This window comes from Danio aesculapii, chromosome 12 (assembly GCF_903798145.1).
Source record: "Danio aesculapii chromosome 12, fDanAes4.1, whole genome shotgun sequence".
Lineage (NCBI taxonomy): Eukaryota > Metazoa > Chordata > Actinopteri > Cypriniformes > Danionidae > Danio > Danio aesculapii.
Genome location: NC_079446.1, coordinates 35,469,785 through 35,483,968, shown reverse-complemented (window position 1 = coordinate 35,483,968; position 14,184 = coordinate 35,469,785). Strand labels below are relative to the sequence as shown.

The window sequence follows — 14,184 nt, the reverse complement described above, 5'->3', positions numbered from 1 at the left end:
TCCCCTTAGTAACCCTCGGCGGCGTCTCAGGGAGGCAGAATCACAAGATGGTGAGTTAAAGCGCTTATAATAAACGAATTTCAACATGTATACTCTCTCAGTTTGAAATTCAACCTTCTATTAGTTTACATTGTGAAATTCTTTAATGTTCGCCGTGATGTCCGAGCAGAATCGTAGCTCTTGTAATCTAGCGGTTTTAAAGATGAGCAGCGGTTCTCGCTCGTGGATGAGATTAGCTTGCGGGACTGATTGTTTAGGTGTCACGACTGTTCGAGAATCGCGTGTTAAGTGCGTTTTAAATATGTTCTTATGCCTGTTTGACGGAAGGAAATAATATTAAGGATCTATTATCTTTAATTAGCCATCCCTCGAGCATTCATTAATGCTCTTCTTGAAAGCCGTTTGTTGTTGATGCTCGTGCGTATGACGTCATGTTGCACGCATTGCAAAACTCAGAGCACTGTACATTCTGCGCTTTTTAGGGTTTGTTGTCAATTTTACGGAAACTGAAGAGCACCCCAGATCAGGAGGTGAGGATATTGCTTCTGGGACTGGACAATGGGGGAAAGACGACCTTACTGAAACAGCTAGCATCTGAAGACATCACTCATATCACTCCAACACAGGTAACGTTACAGTAACTGTTATTGTAACTACTGCATTCACATCTCAAAATAAAGCTAATTAGATTAAATATAATATTTAAATATTAAATATGATATAAACCATTTTGATCAAAGACGAATGAGGGTTTCCAAGCATCAGTGTTTTTGCCATACATTAAAATGTTTTGTTTAGTTGCATTTTTCAAAAAAAATGAATTAATCAATTTATCCATATATGATCATACATTTTAAGCATAAATTGCAGAAGACACCCAATAAAATAAAATATCAGTCAGTGTGATAAGAGTTTATATATCAAAACCTTTATTTAGAACAAGAATTGTTTGATTACAAATTAAAGGTCTCCATCTGCCCTAAAATGCCCTTTTTATTTTAAATAGTCTTTTAATGTGTAATCAAACAATTCTTGTACAATTATTTCTCTTCAAAATACCAATTTTTTTTTTGTCATGGATTTTTTTTCTTGCAAATAGCATTTTACAACAACCCACACCCTATATACAATGATATCTACCCCCAACAAATCAAACCCCAAATAAAACTATAAAATACAAATACAGAAAAAACAAATAATAACAAACCATATACATACAGTTGAAGTCAGATTTATTTGCCCCCCTGAATTATTAGCCCCGTTTATTTTTTCTCCAATTTCTGTTTAACGGAGAAAAGATTTTTTCAACACATTTCAAACATAATAGTTTTAATAACTCATTTCTAATAACTGATTTATTTTATCTTTGCCATGATGACAGTAAATCATATTTTACTTCATAACTTTCAAGACACTTCTATACAGCTCAAAGTCACATTTAAAGGCTTAACTAGGTTAATTAGGTTAACTAGGAAGGTTAGGGTAATTAGGCAAGTTATTGTATAACGATGGTTTGTTCTGTAGACTATCGAAAAAAAATATAGCTTAAAGGGGCTAATAATTTTGACACAAAATGTGTTTTAAAAAATTAAAAACTGCTTTTATTCTAGCCGAAATAAAACAAATAAGACTTTCTCCAGAAGAAAAAAATATTATCAGACATACTGTGAAAATTTCCTTGCTCTGTATATACCTTCACTCAATCCACATCTAAGGTTTTTAAATAATTAAAGAATTCACAAAATGTTGCTATTTAAAAAAAAAAAAAAAACTGTCCTCTACCTCTGATATTGTATTTAATTCGTAACTTTTTTCTTTTCTTTTAGGGTTTCAATATCAAGAGCGTCCAATCACAAGGATTCAAATTAAATGTGTGGGATATTGGTGGTCAGCGAAAGATCAGGCCCTACTGGAGAAACTACTTTGAGAACACAGATGTACTGGTGAGACCGTGTGTCTGAATAATGGTCATTCATTTTGCTCCCAAACTTTTGGTTAATTGGATGTTTTTTTTATTTCAGATTTATGTCATTGATAGCGCAGACCGCAAACGATTTGAAGAAACGGGACAGGTGATGCTTTGTCACTGTAGGGCTTTTCACATTAAGTAGTTAACCCTTAGCCCTGGATTATTATGCTGCACATTTCACATGGCTTATAATTAACACTCAGCTAATAATTAATTCTGGGTTTTCATAAATTTAGGTTTCACACTGTATAACCTTAAGCCTGGGTTAAAAGGATTGTTACCCCAAAAATTAAAATGATCATTACCTTTTTGCATTTCCTCCTCCTGTTAAACGCAAAATAAGATATTTTGAAGAATTTTGCAAACCAGTAGCCATTGCTTTCTTTTGTTTTGTTTTTATTATGGAATTCAGTGTTAAGAATCAATAAATGGTGAAATTATACATTTTTCACTTACTGATTTCTGGGTCCCTATCCCTTTAATACCCTTATTAGCATGTTTGCTGAAACATAAAAAAGCTTATTAAAATTGCTTTAGCATTGCACATCCTTTTAATATACAGTATATTGCCAGTTTTCCTTACCTGAGGTAAAAAATGCAGGTCTTACCCACTTCTAAATTATTACTGTAAAACGTTCCTTTTAAACCCAATTTTTACTTCAGCGTCAAGTGAACTTCATACCTCACAGCACATTCCCTGCATGTGTGAGCATTTCTAGTTCTGCTTTACCGGTCTATCAAAACACGCACCACAAGATTCATGAATAGTTTTAACATACTGAACACTGAACTGAAGATACATTCTTGACATATAAGAAGAACATTGGCATATAGGACTTTTCACTTATGGCACTAGGACTTTTCACTCTATTTCACTTAGCAAGTTGCTAAATTATTACTTTTTCTTGTGCAATATGGTATTTATATAATTATTCCTTAATAATTGTTTGCATAATATGTAGCTGGTTAAATTGGTAACTTACAATTTCATTGGCAGTATGTGTAATGACAATAAAACCATCCATCAATAACATTTTCAAAGTGTTAGTAGGCAATGGGGTTTCTGTGTTCCACTTTGTTGAGTTTCTTTGCCGCTGTTTTACACTGGAAAGGCGTGAGATGTTACTGTAGAAAATTACTTTAAACTCACTTATTCTGGGAAGAAAGAAGTGGAAACTGGCAAATGTTCAACAACTTTAATCATTTAAAATAAAACCAAAACAATAGTATCCATCTGAGCTTCTCTGTGGGGCTCTGGCTCTCGACCCTGCCCACACACATCACAGCTATACCAAGCTATCAAATCGCAAATTTTCCACTACACGTTGTCACGATTTTTAGTTACATTTTTGTGAGTGTCAGGGTATTCCGAGGGCTATTGCGTGCATTAGACACAGAAGTATAAATTAGGTTTGACATAGAGTTAAAGTCGCCATGAAACACCATGACAGTTAAGATTGACCTTTTTTCCTCTAACATCATGACGTACATCCACTTGAAACGGTCCTGACATTACGGGAATAATGTTGAGCAGTTAATGATTTGGTCCTTCGGAAACCGATTGGGCTTTTGGAGGATGGGCATTGTTAACAAGATCAAAGATCAAATGGATAAATGCAGAACTGAAATGAGACGTGCACTGATAGCCCCGCCCCCAAAGGCATTCCATGTGACCAGAAGTAAAGAAAAGTCCTTTGTTGGGGGGGTGGGGGTTATGACATTTAATCAAAGATTTTAAGGGCAAATACATTTTTACAAAATAATGAAGTGCACAGATACATTGTTTATAACTAGCACTACTAGATACATACACAAATAAGAAGAGTACATTGTGTTTTCATTCCAACTTTAAAAGTGTGTCTAGAACGATGATAACACAGGGTTAAGCACAATGTGAAAAGCTTTTTAGACTTTTTTTTGTGCTATTGCAAGCACTTTGTGTTCTCAGTGTTTAAATAAATGATCTGCATGCAGGAGCTGGCTGAGTTACTTGATGAAGAGAAGCTCAGCGGTGTCCCAGTCCTGGTGTTTGCTAATAAGCAGGATTTGCTAACAGCAGCCCCTGCGTCTGAAATTGCAGAAGGATTGAATTTGCACACTATCAGGGACCGAGTGTGGCAGATTCAGTCCTGTTCCGCCCTCACAGGAGAGGGAGTCCAGGTCAGTTTGCAAGGCATACTGATGTACAAATGATCCTAAAGCGATTTGGGTTGACTCTGATGTTGTGTTTCAGGATGGCATGAACTGGGTCTGCAAGAGTGTGAACGCCAAGAGGAAATAGTATTCTGTTATCGTGGCTTTCGTTTCTGGACACACAGAGGGAATGTTGAAATCCACGAGGGATTGTCAGTAGGTGTAGGAAATGAAGGCACCCCTTCAAAACTATTTAAATTTAACTTTCCTTTTTTAATGGTCCTGTATACATACAATGAGTTAATAGTATGCTTTCACTAGTCTTTCAATAGGGACAGTTCACCCAGTGATAAAATTAGCTGTTAATCTACCTACCCACAGACTTTTTCTTCAGTAGAACATTAAAAAGATGATTTTCAGATGAATCATTGTTAGTTGGTGGTTTATAAAAAGTCAACAGCAAGTTGCAAAAAAAAATTTAATTATATATATATATATATATATATATATATATATATATATATATATATATATATATATATATATATACACACACACAAAATAAATAAAGTGGCACTTGAAGATACTGTCAGGTCTTATGTAGCAAAATAATCAGACTACATAAGAAACTTGACATTTACAACATTAAAACCTTGTCATAGACCGATTTGTTCACATTGTAATACTTCAATGTATCTTCAGAAGCCATGCATATGTTTAAATTTATCTGTACTTGCTTTTTTGACTAATCAAGATCCACATTTTCAGATAAAATTCCCCATTCGTCCTGCATTGTCTGATTTTGTGTAAATTAACAGGCATTTTTGGGTGAACTGCCGCTTGAAACTCTGAATTAAGAACGTTCGTCCATGTGATTTGCATTGATTTGACTGCTTTCCTTTAGTTCACAGGTGTCAAAGCCAGTTCCTGGAGGGCCGCAGCTCTGCACAGTTTAGTTCCAACCCTGCTTCAACACACTTACCTGTAGGTTTCAAACAAGCCTAAAGGACTCAATTAGTTCCAACCCTTATTAAACGCACCTGATCAAACTAAACTGTTCAGAGCTCCGGCCCTCCAGGAACTGGCTTTAACACATGTGCTTTAGTTCATTTCAGATCTTAATTCGCTCTGCCTTCATTTCTTGAAATGAGTGACTTGCGTTTTTATAATGAATGTTAGTTATTTAGAGGATTTTGTTACTGAGACGTTTCTAGAAGTGACAGCCTTCATCATTCAGTTCGACTGCTGTCTTTTCATACTTGCTCGCTGACATAAAACTCCATCCCATGTCATATATACATATATATTTTTAGATTTTCCTGAGAGTAATGAATTACGAGATACAAATTATGCTACCAAATGCAACATATCTAAAACATCAGTATGTCCAAAAGAAAAGGGGGACTATTGGTAGGGTAGGAAATGTGTTTTTGATATTACAATGTAAATAAACGTTCCACATAGCAAATTATTTTCTGCATATATAAGTGAATTTTACAAATCCAGGATTTCCTAGAGCTCTATATTGAGAATGGCCTGTACAGCTGTAATCTAAACACTACAAAAAATGTAAAAGTCTATTGTCATCACATCGAGATTGTTTCTGTAGTGTCTCTGAATTTCATGATGTGTGTGAAATTACTGAAGCATATTGAGTAAAACACTGAAACCATGGGCAAAGTGTGTTGTTTTATTGTGCGCGGATTCTTTTAATCAGTCATTTCTGTTATTTATTATCTTTGATTTGAAAGTTTTGTTGTGCTAATGCTAATACGTCAGTCTGCCTGTCAGACACACATACACACACACACACACACACACACACACACACACACACACACACTCAACATATGGTGTTGACAGAGGCAATTACTCATAAATTATGCTATACTTCTCATTCCAACTCTCTAACTACACTGCATGTTTTTGTATGCTATTGTATTAATGATTAAAGTCATATATATATATATATATATACATATATATATATATATATATATATATATATATATATATATATATATATATATATATATATATATATACAGTTGAAGTCAGAACTATTAGCTATTTATTTTGCTAGAATAAAAGCAGTTTTTAAATTTTTAAAAACCATTTTAAGGTCAAAATTATTAGCCCCTTTAAGCAATTTTTTTTTCTCGATAGTCTACAGAACAAAGCATCGTTATACAATAGCTTGCCTAATTACTCTAACCTGCCTACCTAACCTAATTAACCCAGTTAAGCCTTTAAACGTCACTTTAAGCTGTAGAAGTGTCTTGAAAAGGATCTAATAAAATATTATTTACTGTCATCATGGCAAAGATAAAATGAATCAGTTATTAGAAATGAGTTATTAAAACTATTATTTAAAAAATGTGTTGGGAAAAAAATCTTCTCTCCGTTAAACAGAAATTAGGGGAAAAAAATAAAAGGGGAGGGGGCCTAATAATTCAGGACGGCTAATAATTGTGACTTCAACTATATATAATTTATTTATTTATTTTGTATTTCAGAACATTTAAGTTTTGTATAGGTGGCACTATTGTCCATGTTTACCATGCTAGCATCAGTCATTTCAGTTGCTGTTTTTTATATAGTTTTACTCGTTTTATATCTTAAATTCTGAAACAAAAAAATAACCATAAATACAGTCATTTTACTCTTGTCAGAAACAGAAATGAAAAAGATGATAATAATTGTTTGAAATTATTAAAAAATGTTATATTCTTTACATTTCAACAGCAATATATATATATATATATATATATATAACAACAGCAATAATAATAAAAATATAACGACAGTAAAAAAAGACAACAACAACAATAATAAAACATAGTAATAACACCACCAATAACTACTACACCAACTACTACTGCTACTGTTACTACGACTACTACTACCAACATTATTACTACTATTACAACAACGACCACTACTACTAAAAAAAACATTACTATTACTACTTCTACTGTTACTACAATGACTACTACTACAACAATTATCACTACTACTTACTACCACTACTACTGAAATGACCATAACTACAATAACAACTACTGTTACTACAACGACTACTACTACAGCAATTATTGCTACTACCATTACTACTACAACAACCACTACTACAACAACAACAACTACTTATTTGAATTTTTTTTAAGTAATACTATGACTAGCAATTGGGATTTAGTAGCAAAATATTAGTTTTGTTAATTTTATATATGTATATAAGAGAGAGACTTTATTTACTTTTAAAACCACTTTATTTACGTTTTCTTTATCTTCTTTCACTTAAAACCAAAAAATAGTTTGTTTTTTCCAAATATTTATACATGTCTACATGTGTGTATATATAATATATACACGCAAAAACCCAGTGAAGAAAAACAAATATATATATATATATATATATATATATATATAAATTTGGGATTGTACAAAAAACATAAAACAGAATTATACATACAGTTCCAAACAACCACACACACACACACACACACACACACACACACACGCACACACACACACACACACACACTAATTTACTCCCCAAATACCATTAAAGGTTACTAGATCTTTAACCTAATGGTTAAAGTTCTGCATTGTCATCTTAAATATAGATTTGAATTGTATTAATTCTGCTTAAATTGTGATATGTCTAAATATTACAGTTTTTGCTAAATGTAATATTTGGAAAGTGAATGCAGCATAGGCATAAAGGCTTCTTTAATATATCCCTTTTTAGTCTATAATTATTCAAAGTGATGTTAACTGTTGTTTTTGCTGCTACAAACACAAATGTATATATTAATCCAAAAACTTTGAACAAACCGTGATTACAAAGCCGCCTTTTGCCAATACATTTTCATTTGCATTTACATTTTTAATGGCCCAAAAGCTAGCCTTAATCTTAATTGAGTCGATTCTAGTTAATTAAATCAAAATGAGTCTATCTGAGTGCGTTTGATCTTTAATGAGCAAAACAGGCTCCATCCCTTAAAGAGAAGAATCTCATTCTGCCTTTAATGTTTGTGTAAAAAGCGACCAATGAAGAGCAGAAACATTTTTCCTAGCACCCTTCCCCCCCCCTCCATCTCTAGAGTTGCCAAGTCTGCTTATAATACACAACTTGGCCTTTTTTTTAAGCTGCATAAAAAAAATCATGGTTTGCAGGTTTTTTGGGGCTCATTTGAAAAAAAACATGATTGCTTGTTTAGAAACTATGACAACCAACGTAATTATTTTTAAATTGACAATGTGTATTCATAGTTAAAATCTATTAAGATAAACACTATAGAACATATATAGTTTTGAATGGGTGAAAAGGCAATGGTTATTAGGGATGTTATATTGAAGGAAGCCCTGCCTTCTATTAGAGGAACCAATCATTGATTGCTATAGACTGACGATTCTCTGAGGGAAGGGGTTGGTCTAGCCATGTGTTTTTATGACAGTTTCTGCAGCTTCATTATTATGAACCCTATGGGATCAGTAAATGTGCTAAAATCTCAGCTAATACTTGCCTCACAGACATGAGATATATATCTACGTAAAGCTTGAAATGTGTAATTTTAAACAAACCAACCAATGTTTTCTTATTTTGTAATCTGAATGAAACACTATTCAGAGAATGATACACTCACCGGCCACTTTATTAGGTACACCTGTCCAACTGCTCGTTGACGCAAATTTCTAATAAGCCAATCACATGGCAGCAAATCAATGCATTTAGACATGTAGACATGGTCAAGACGATCTGCTACACTTCAAACCGACTATCAGAATGGGGAAGAAAGATGATTTAAGTGACTTAGAACGTGGCATGGTTGCTGAATGCACAACACATCCAACCTTGCAGCGGATGGGCTACAGCAGCAGAAGACAACAGCGGGTGCCACTCCTGTCAGCTAATGACAGGGAACTGAAGCTACAACTCACAGGCTCACCAAAATTGGACAATAGAAGATTGGAAAAATGTTGCCTTGTCTGATGAGAAGATGGTAGCATCAGAATTTGGCATCAACAACATGAACACATGGATCCATCCTGCCTTTTATCAACGGTTCAGGCTGGTGGTGGCGGTGTAATGGTTTGGGGTATATTTTCTTGGCACACTTTGCGCCCATTAGTACCATCTGAGCATCGTGTCAACACCACAGCCTACCTGAGGATTGTTGCTGACCATGTCCATCCCTTTATGACCACAGTGTACCATCTTTTGATGGCTACTTCCAGCAGGAAAACGCACCATGTCATAAAGCGCGAATCATCTCAGACTAAATTCTTAAACATGACAATAAGTTCACTTTACTCACATGGCCTCCACAGTCACCAGTTCTCAATCCAATAGAGCACCTTTGGGATGTGGTGGAATGGGAGATTTGCATCATGGATGTGCAGCTGACAAATCTGCAGCAACTGCGTGATGCTATTATGTTAATATGAACCAAACTCCAGTAAAATTTCAGAATATTTCCAGTACCTTGTTCAATCTATGCCATGAAGGATTAAGGCAGTTCTGAAGGCAAAAGTGGGTCCAACCTGATACCAGTAAGGTGTACCTAATAAAGTGGCCGATGAGTGCATGTGTATTACGTAATTGACTTTTATGGATACACAGTTTGATTGAAAGCACTCAATGCACTCAATGGAGCTACTGACGACACTGAGTACGTTTACATGGACACCAATACAATTGCAAAACAGAGATTTTTGATAACCTCAATCTGACTAAATAAATAATCTAACTAAACAGAAATCAAATTAAGACATGTGGAGTATTCCTATTTTAGTCGCATTATTGAAATTCTGTATAGACGGGGGCAATTGAATTGTTTTATGTTCAATCCACTTAAATTTGTAAAAACTACTACTACTACTTCATGTTATCCAAACACAAATCAATTATGTGGAACCCAACATTTTTTTACAGTGTACGTTGCCGGCTCATGTATAAATAAATGCTACATATAAATAATTTAAAACAATACATAATACATAATAAAGAAAATACATAATTGATTGCAGATAAAAATGATCACAATAAATAATGTAATGATTTTGGTCTTGTTCCTAAAGCTGCAGTTCTGACTTTATCTCGCAAGACTTGGCAACCCTGTTCGCTCCTTTTCTTCATTTGATACGAGCTGTACAGTAAGTGGCGACCATGCTGACTGAATAGCGACCAGGCTGAGTGCTTGAATAAGAACACACCCGACCACTCCCTCCGGTTCCTGCACTCGGCGTCTTTTTGAGTGACATTCGCAAGCTGACACGTGCGCCCACAGTGAAGCGGGCAGGCTCTATTAAGCCTGAATAAATCCTCTGCCAGCCAGCTCTTTGAGACAGGCAATTAGACAGGCCTCCATACCTCCCTCTGCATCCTAGTGTGAAGGACCCAGCCCTCATCCAGCATTCTTATCCACAGGCTTTTCCTTCCATCTGGCCCTTAGACAAGCCGGAGTAGAAAGACAGTGGCTTTTTTTGAATTCTGCTTATTGAAGTGAGAGAGAGAGAGAAAGAGAGAGAGAGAGGCCCCTTTCTCTCTGATTTAAATTGGTAGTCTTGAAGTGTGGCTGTTTTTTGATGGAGCCAAGAAGAAATCGTCTTCGTGATGGGTAACAAAGTTCTGGGAGAATGGATTATCGTGGGGAGCAAAGAGAAATGTCAGGGAATATAGGGCGTAATTAGCATTATGATGGTCTGTTTGGTTCCTTTTAATTATATCTGACTTCAGATAGAGACAGGGATGAAATACCAAGCCATTCTTAGTATCTACTTTCAAATGAGACCACAGTTGTGAGAGGTCATGAAATGTAATCCTTTTAGATCGGGTATGTTATTTTTACATTTGGTCAGAATCTTCGTTATAGTCTTGGCAGTGTTACTTTGTAAAAACACTTACACCGTTATTCCTGGAGTCACCATTGTTGTTTTGGTTGTCAAGTACTCACACTTGTCTATAAACTGAACATGTGATATGTATGTGCATAACAACAAAGTCCCTTTAAGGCATAGGTCTCAATCTCGATTCCTGGAGGGCCACAGCTCTGCACAGTTTTGCTCCAACCCTAATCAAACACAGGTAATGCTACTAATCAAGGTGTTCGAGACTCTTTAAACTGTACAGAGCTGCAGCCCTCCAGGAATCCAGTTTGAGACCCATGCTTCAGGGCAAGTCATTTCACTTAGCGGCCATCTTTGAAACACCTCTCGGGCAGCATGTTCAGGCACTCCTAAACTGCTTGCCAAGCTTACCATTGAATTTCATATTAGGAATCACCAATGAAATTAAACAACAACTGTGTCTTTAGTTTTATTTCTAAATGTCCAAATTACACCAAATATGCCAAAACTCACATCTGGTCTGAGCCCCTCCCCGGAGTATCGTCAGTCTATAGAGATCAGTGATTGGCTCCTATACTAGAAGGCGGGCTTTATTCGCCATATAGCAATCGATGATTGGCTCCTGTACTAGTATGCGGTACTTCATCTGCCATATTGACTGTTACCCTATTCCCCATTTAAAAAGATACGAGTGACGTGTCTTGTGTATTCTATAGTCTTTGATAACACATTTTTGTTTAATTGTAGTTTAAATAGGGATGATATTGATATTGGGTATTACTTAAGTACTAATACTTACTATTGGATTTTTTGATACTTGTTCATATTATACAGTACAGTACAGTACAGTACAGTACAGTACCATACAGTACCATATATTGGTGTTTCGTAACATCTAATTTTTATGAGGTGGGTTGTTAGCCCAACACTCAACCCCCAACCTGGAGGACCAGAACATACACACACACTACGAACAATTTATGTTACCCAGTTTACCTACAGCACATGTAACCGGAGCTACCGAAGGAAACCCTCGTGAACACGGGGAGAACATGCAAACTCCACACAGAAATTCTGATTGTTGAGCCGCATTCGAAGCTGTTTTAAAATACTATACAAAGATACACCTGTGACTGTTGCTTAGCAACCGTTCTGCTATCCGTTTTATCAAAGACTGTAGAATACACAAGACATGTCACTCGTATAAATTTGAATGGGGAAAAGTGTAACGGTCAATATGGCGAATTAAGCCCCGCCTACTAGTACAGGAGCTAACCATCGATCGCTATAAACTGACGATTCTCTGTGGGAGAAGCTCAGACCAGATGTGTGCTTTATGACAGTTTATGTGGTCAACAAACACACAGGAATCTCAGTGAATACTTGCCTCACAGAAATCTATCCACATAAAGCTTGAGTTTTGTTCTTTTAAATGAACCGACTACACTTGAAAACAAAGGTTTTCTGGTTTTGTGATCTGTATGAAATGAACGCCAAGTAGTCCATCCTGTCAAACACCTCGCATTACAGCAGCTACTCAAATGCCCACAAACTTGTAAACAATGAGTCGCTGTCATTCCTGGAGGAGATTCATCATCAAGAGCAAGTTGTGCATTACTTCAGAAGACCAGGGCGATCTGACAAAGCATTATCCAGAGGATGATAATGTGTAGAATGGCCATAAATGATACTGGTGTTGTGATCTTGTTCCTGTCGAGGGCGCAGTAGCTCGAGCAACCTGAAAATATGCCAATTTTGTTTGATTCGAATGTTTACAAATAAAATTTAAGAGACGGTTGTTATTAAATTTAATAGTATTTTTTTTATTGTAATTTATTTGTTATTCCAAATATGTAATGTAATCGCAAGCTTGGCTAACAGTTTTGGAGAATTTGATGTTTCCCCATTCAGACAGACTACCCGAGCAAACTGCCAGAGAGGCGTTTCAAATATGGCCAGCGAGTGAAATGACTTGCCTTAAAGGGACTTTGGTTTTATGTTCTTTGTTTTATTTTGTAAAACTTTGCTGTGTATGGAATAAACATATTATAAAAGTAAGAAGCCATATGAACTTGTGGTTTACAATGAATTTATATCAGGTAATTTTTGATTAGAAATGTAACTTTATTGTCATTTTAGCTGTGATTTTAGATGTTTAGAAATTAGTTTTACGTCTGTTTCTTATCTGTATCTGTAATTTGGAGTATTTTTGTATCCTGGAAATCAATGTTAAAGAGATAGCTCCCTTCAGTAGTATTTGTTTTCCTACAATGGATCTCAATGGTTTTCAGCATGCTTCAAAATATCTTCTTTTGTGTTCAACAGAAGACAGAAACTCAAAGGTTTGGAACTACTTCATAGTGATTAAGTACATTTTCATTTTTGGGTGAACTATCCCTTTACCAATATTTCAAATTTTACTGAATATTTTTATTACATTACTGTGAGCATAAGATATATTTTTAAATGTTTACTATGCCAAAGCTTTGACAGCTAGCATATGTGTTTATTTAATGCCAATAAAGTCCTTACATTATCATAAAATAAGCATTGAAAAACTCATATTGTGCGTCTCGATCACCCATTTTTCTATAATGACAGACTGACCTTGATATCATCCTCAAACCACACGAGACCTCATGCATGTTGTGAATAATGCTATAGCCGGCCGGTGCTCCTCAGCATCTGCGCTCCTTCCTATGACAGAAATGCAATAGTCCGCAGTTGGATTAGTGGTCGATCACACCTTATCTAAGATCAAGAGGCTCAGACCATTCTTGCAATAACATCCTGCAGTCTATGTAACCATAGCAACTCCGAGGGACCTGATCGTGCCTTTAAAGTTGCACAAATAAAAGGGCAACATTGATTTTTATCTCCTTGATGGGATACAGTCTTCTCATTTGACTTCAATTAGCACAATTCCGACAATATTTGATTTAAGCACCCTCAAAATGATATTATCCAAATAGCTGCACACTCAAAACACACACTTAAATGTATGAAATGACCATGCATTTTAGTGTAATATACTATCTGTACAGTATATATGTGTGTATCCAGATCATATAAATATGGATTTGTGGACAGAGATTTGTTGCATGGCCTTATCAGCACACTCGCAGACTCAAAACACTCACAGAGGTTTAATCGTCAGTTCAGGCAGTCGCACCTCTGTTATTGAGTGCCATTAAAATACTGGCTGTCAGAAGGGTGCAGTGAAGGAGACA

At 35.5% G+C, this 14,184-nt stretch overlaps 1 protein-coding gene across 1 annotated transcript; it reads left to right on the top strand.

The window, feature by feature from the left end:
• On the top strand, positions 1-4,560 carry arl3b (ADP ribosylation factor like GTPase 3b). Its single transcript, XM_056469373.1, has 6 exons — positions 1-50; positions 483-626; positions 1,827-1,943; positions 2,022-2,072; positions 3,944-4,129; positions 4,203-4,560. Exons 1-6 carry the CDS (start codon positions 48-50, stop codon positions 4,248-4,250), a joined length of 549 nt encoding a protein of 182 aa, XP_056325348.1. The 5' UTR covers positions 1-47; the 3' UTR covers positions 4,251-4,560.
• The last annotated feature ends 9,624 nt before the right edge of the window (positions 4,561-14,184 follow it).

Excerpts from the sequence above, each read along its gene's own strand:
- arl3b (XM_056469373.1), top strand. Across the intron at positions 2,073-3,943 it reads GATTTGAAGAAACGGGACAG|GAGCTGGCTGAGTTACTTGA; the intron begins GTGATGCTTTGT and ends ATCTGCATGCAG. Across the intron at positions 4,130-4,202 it reads TCACAGGAGAGGGAGTCCAG|GATGGCATGAACTGGGTCTG; the intron begins GTCAGTTTGCAA and ends GTTGTGTTTCAG.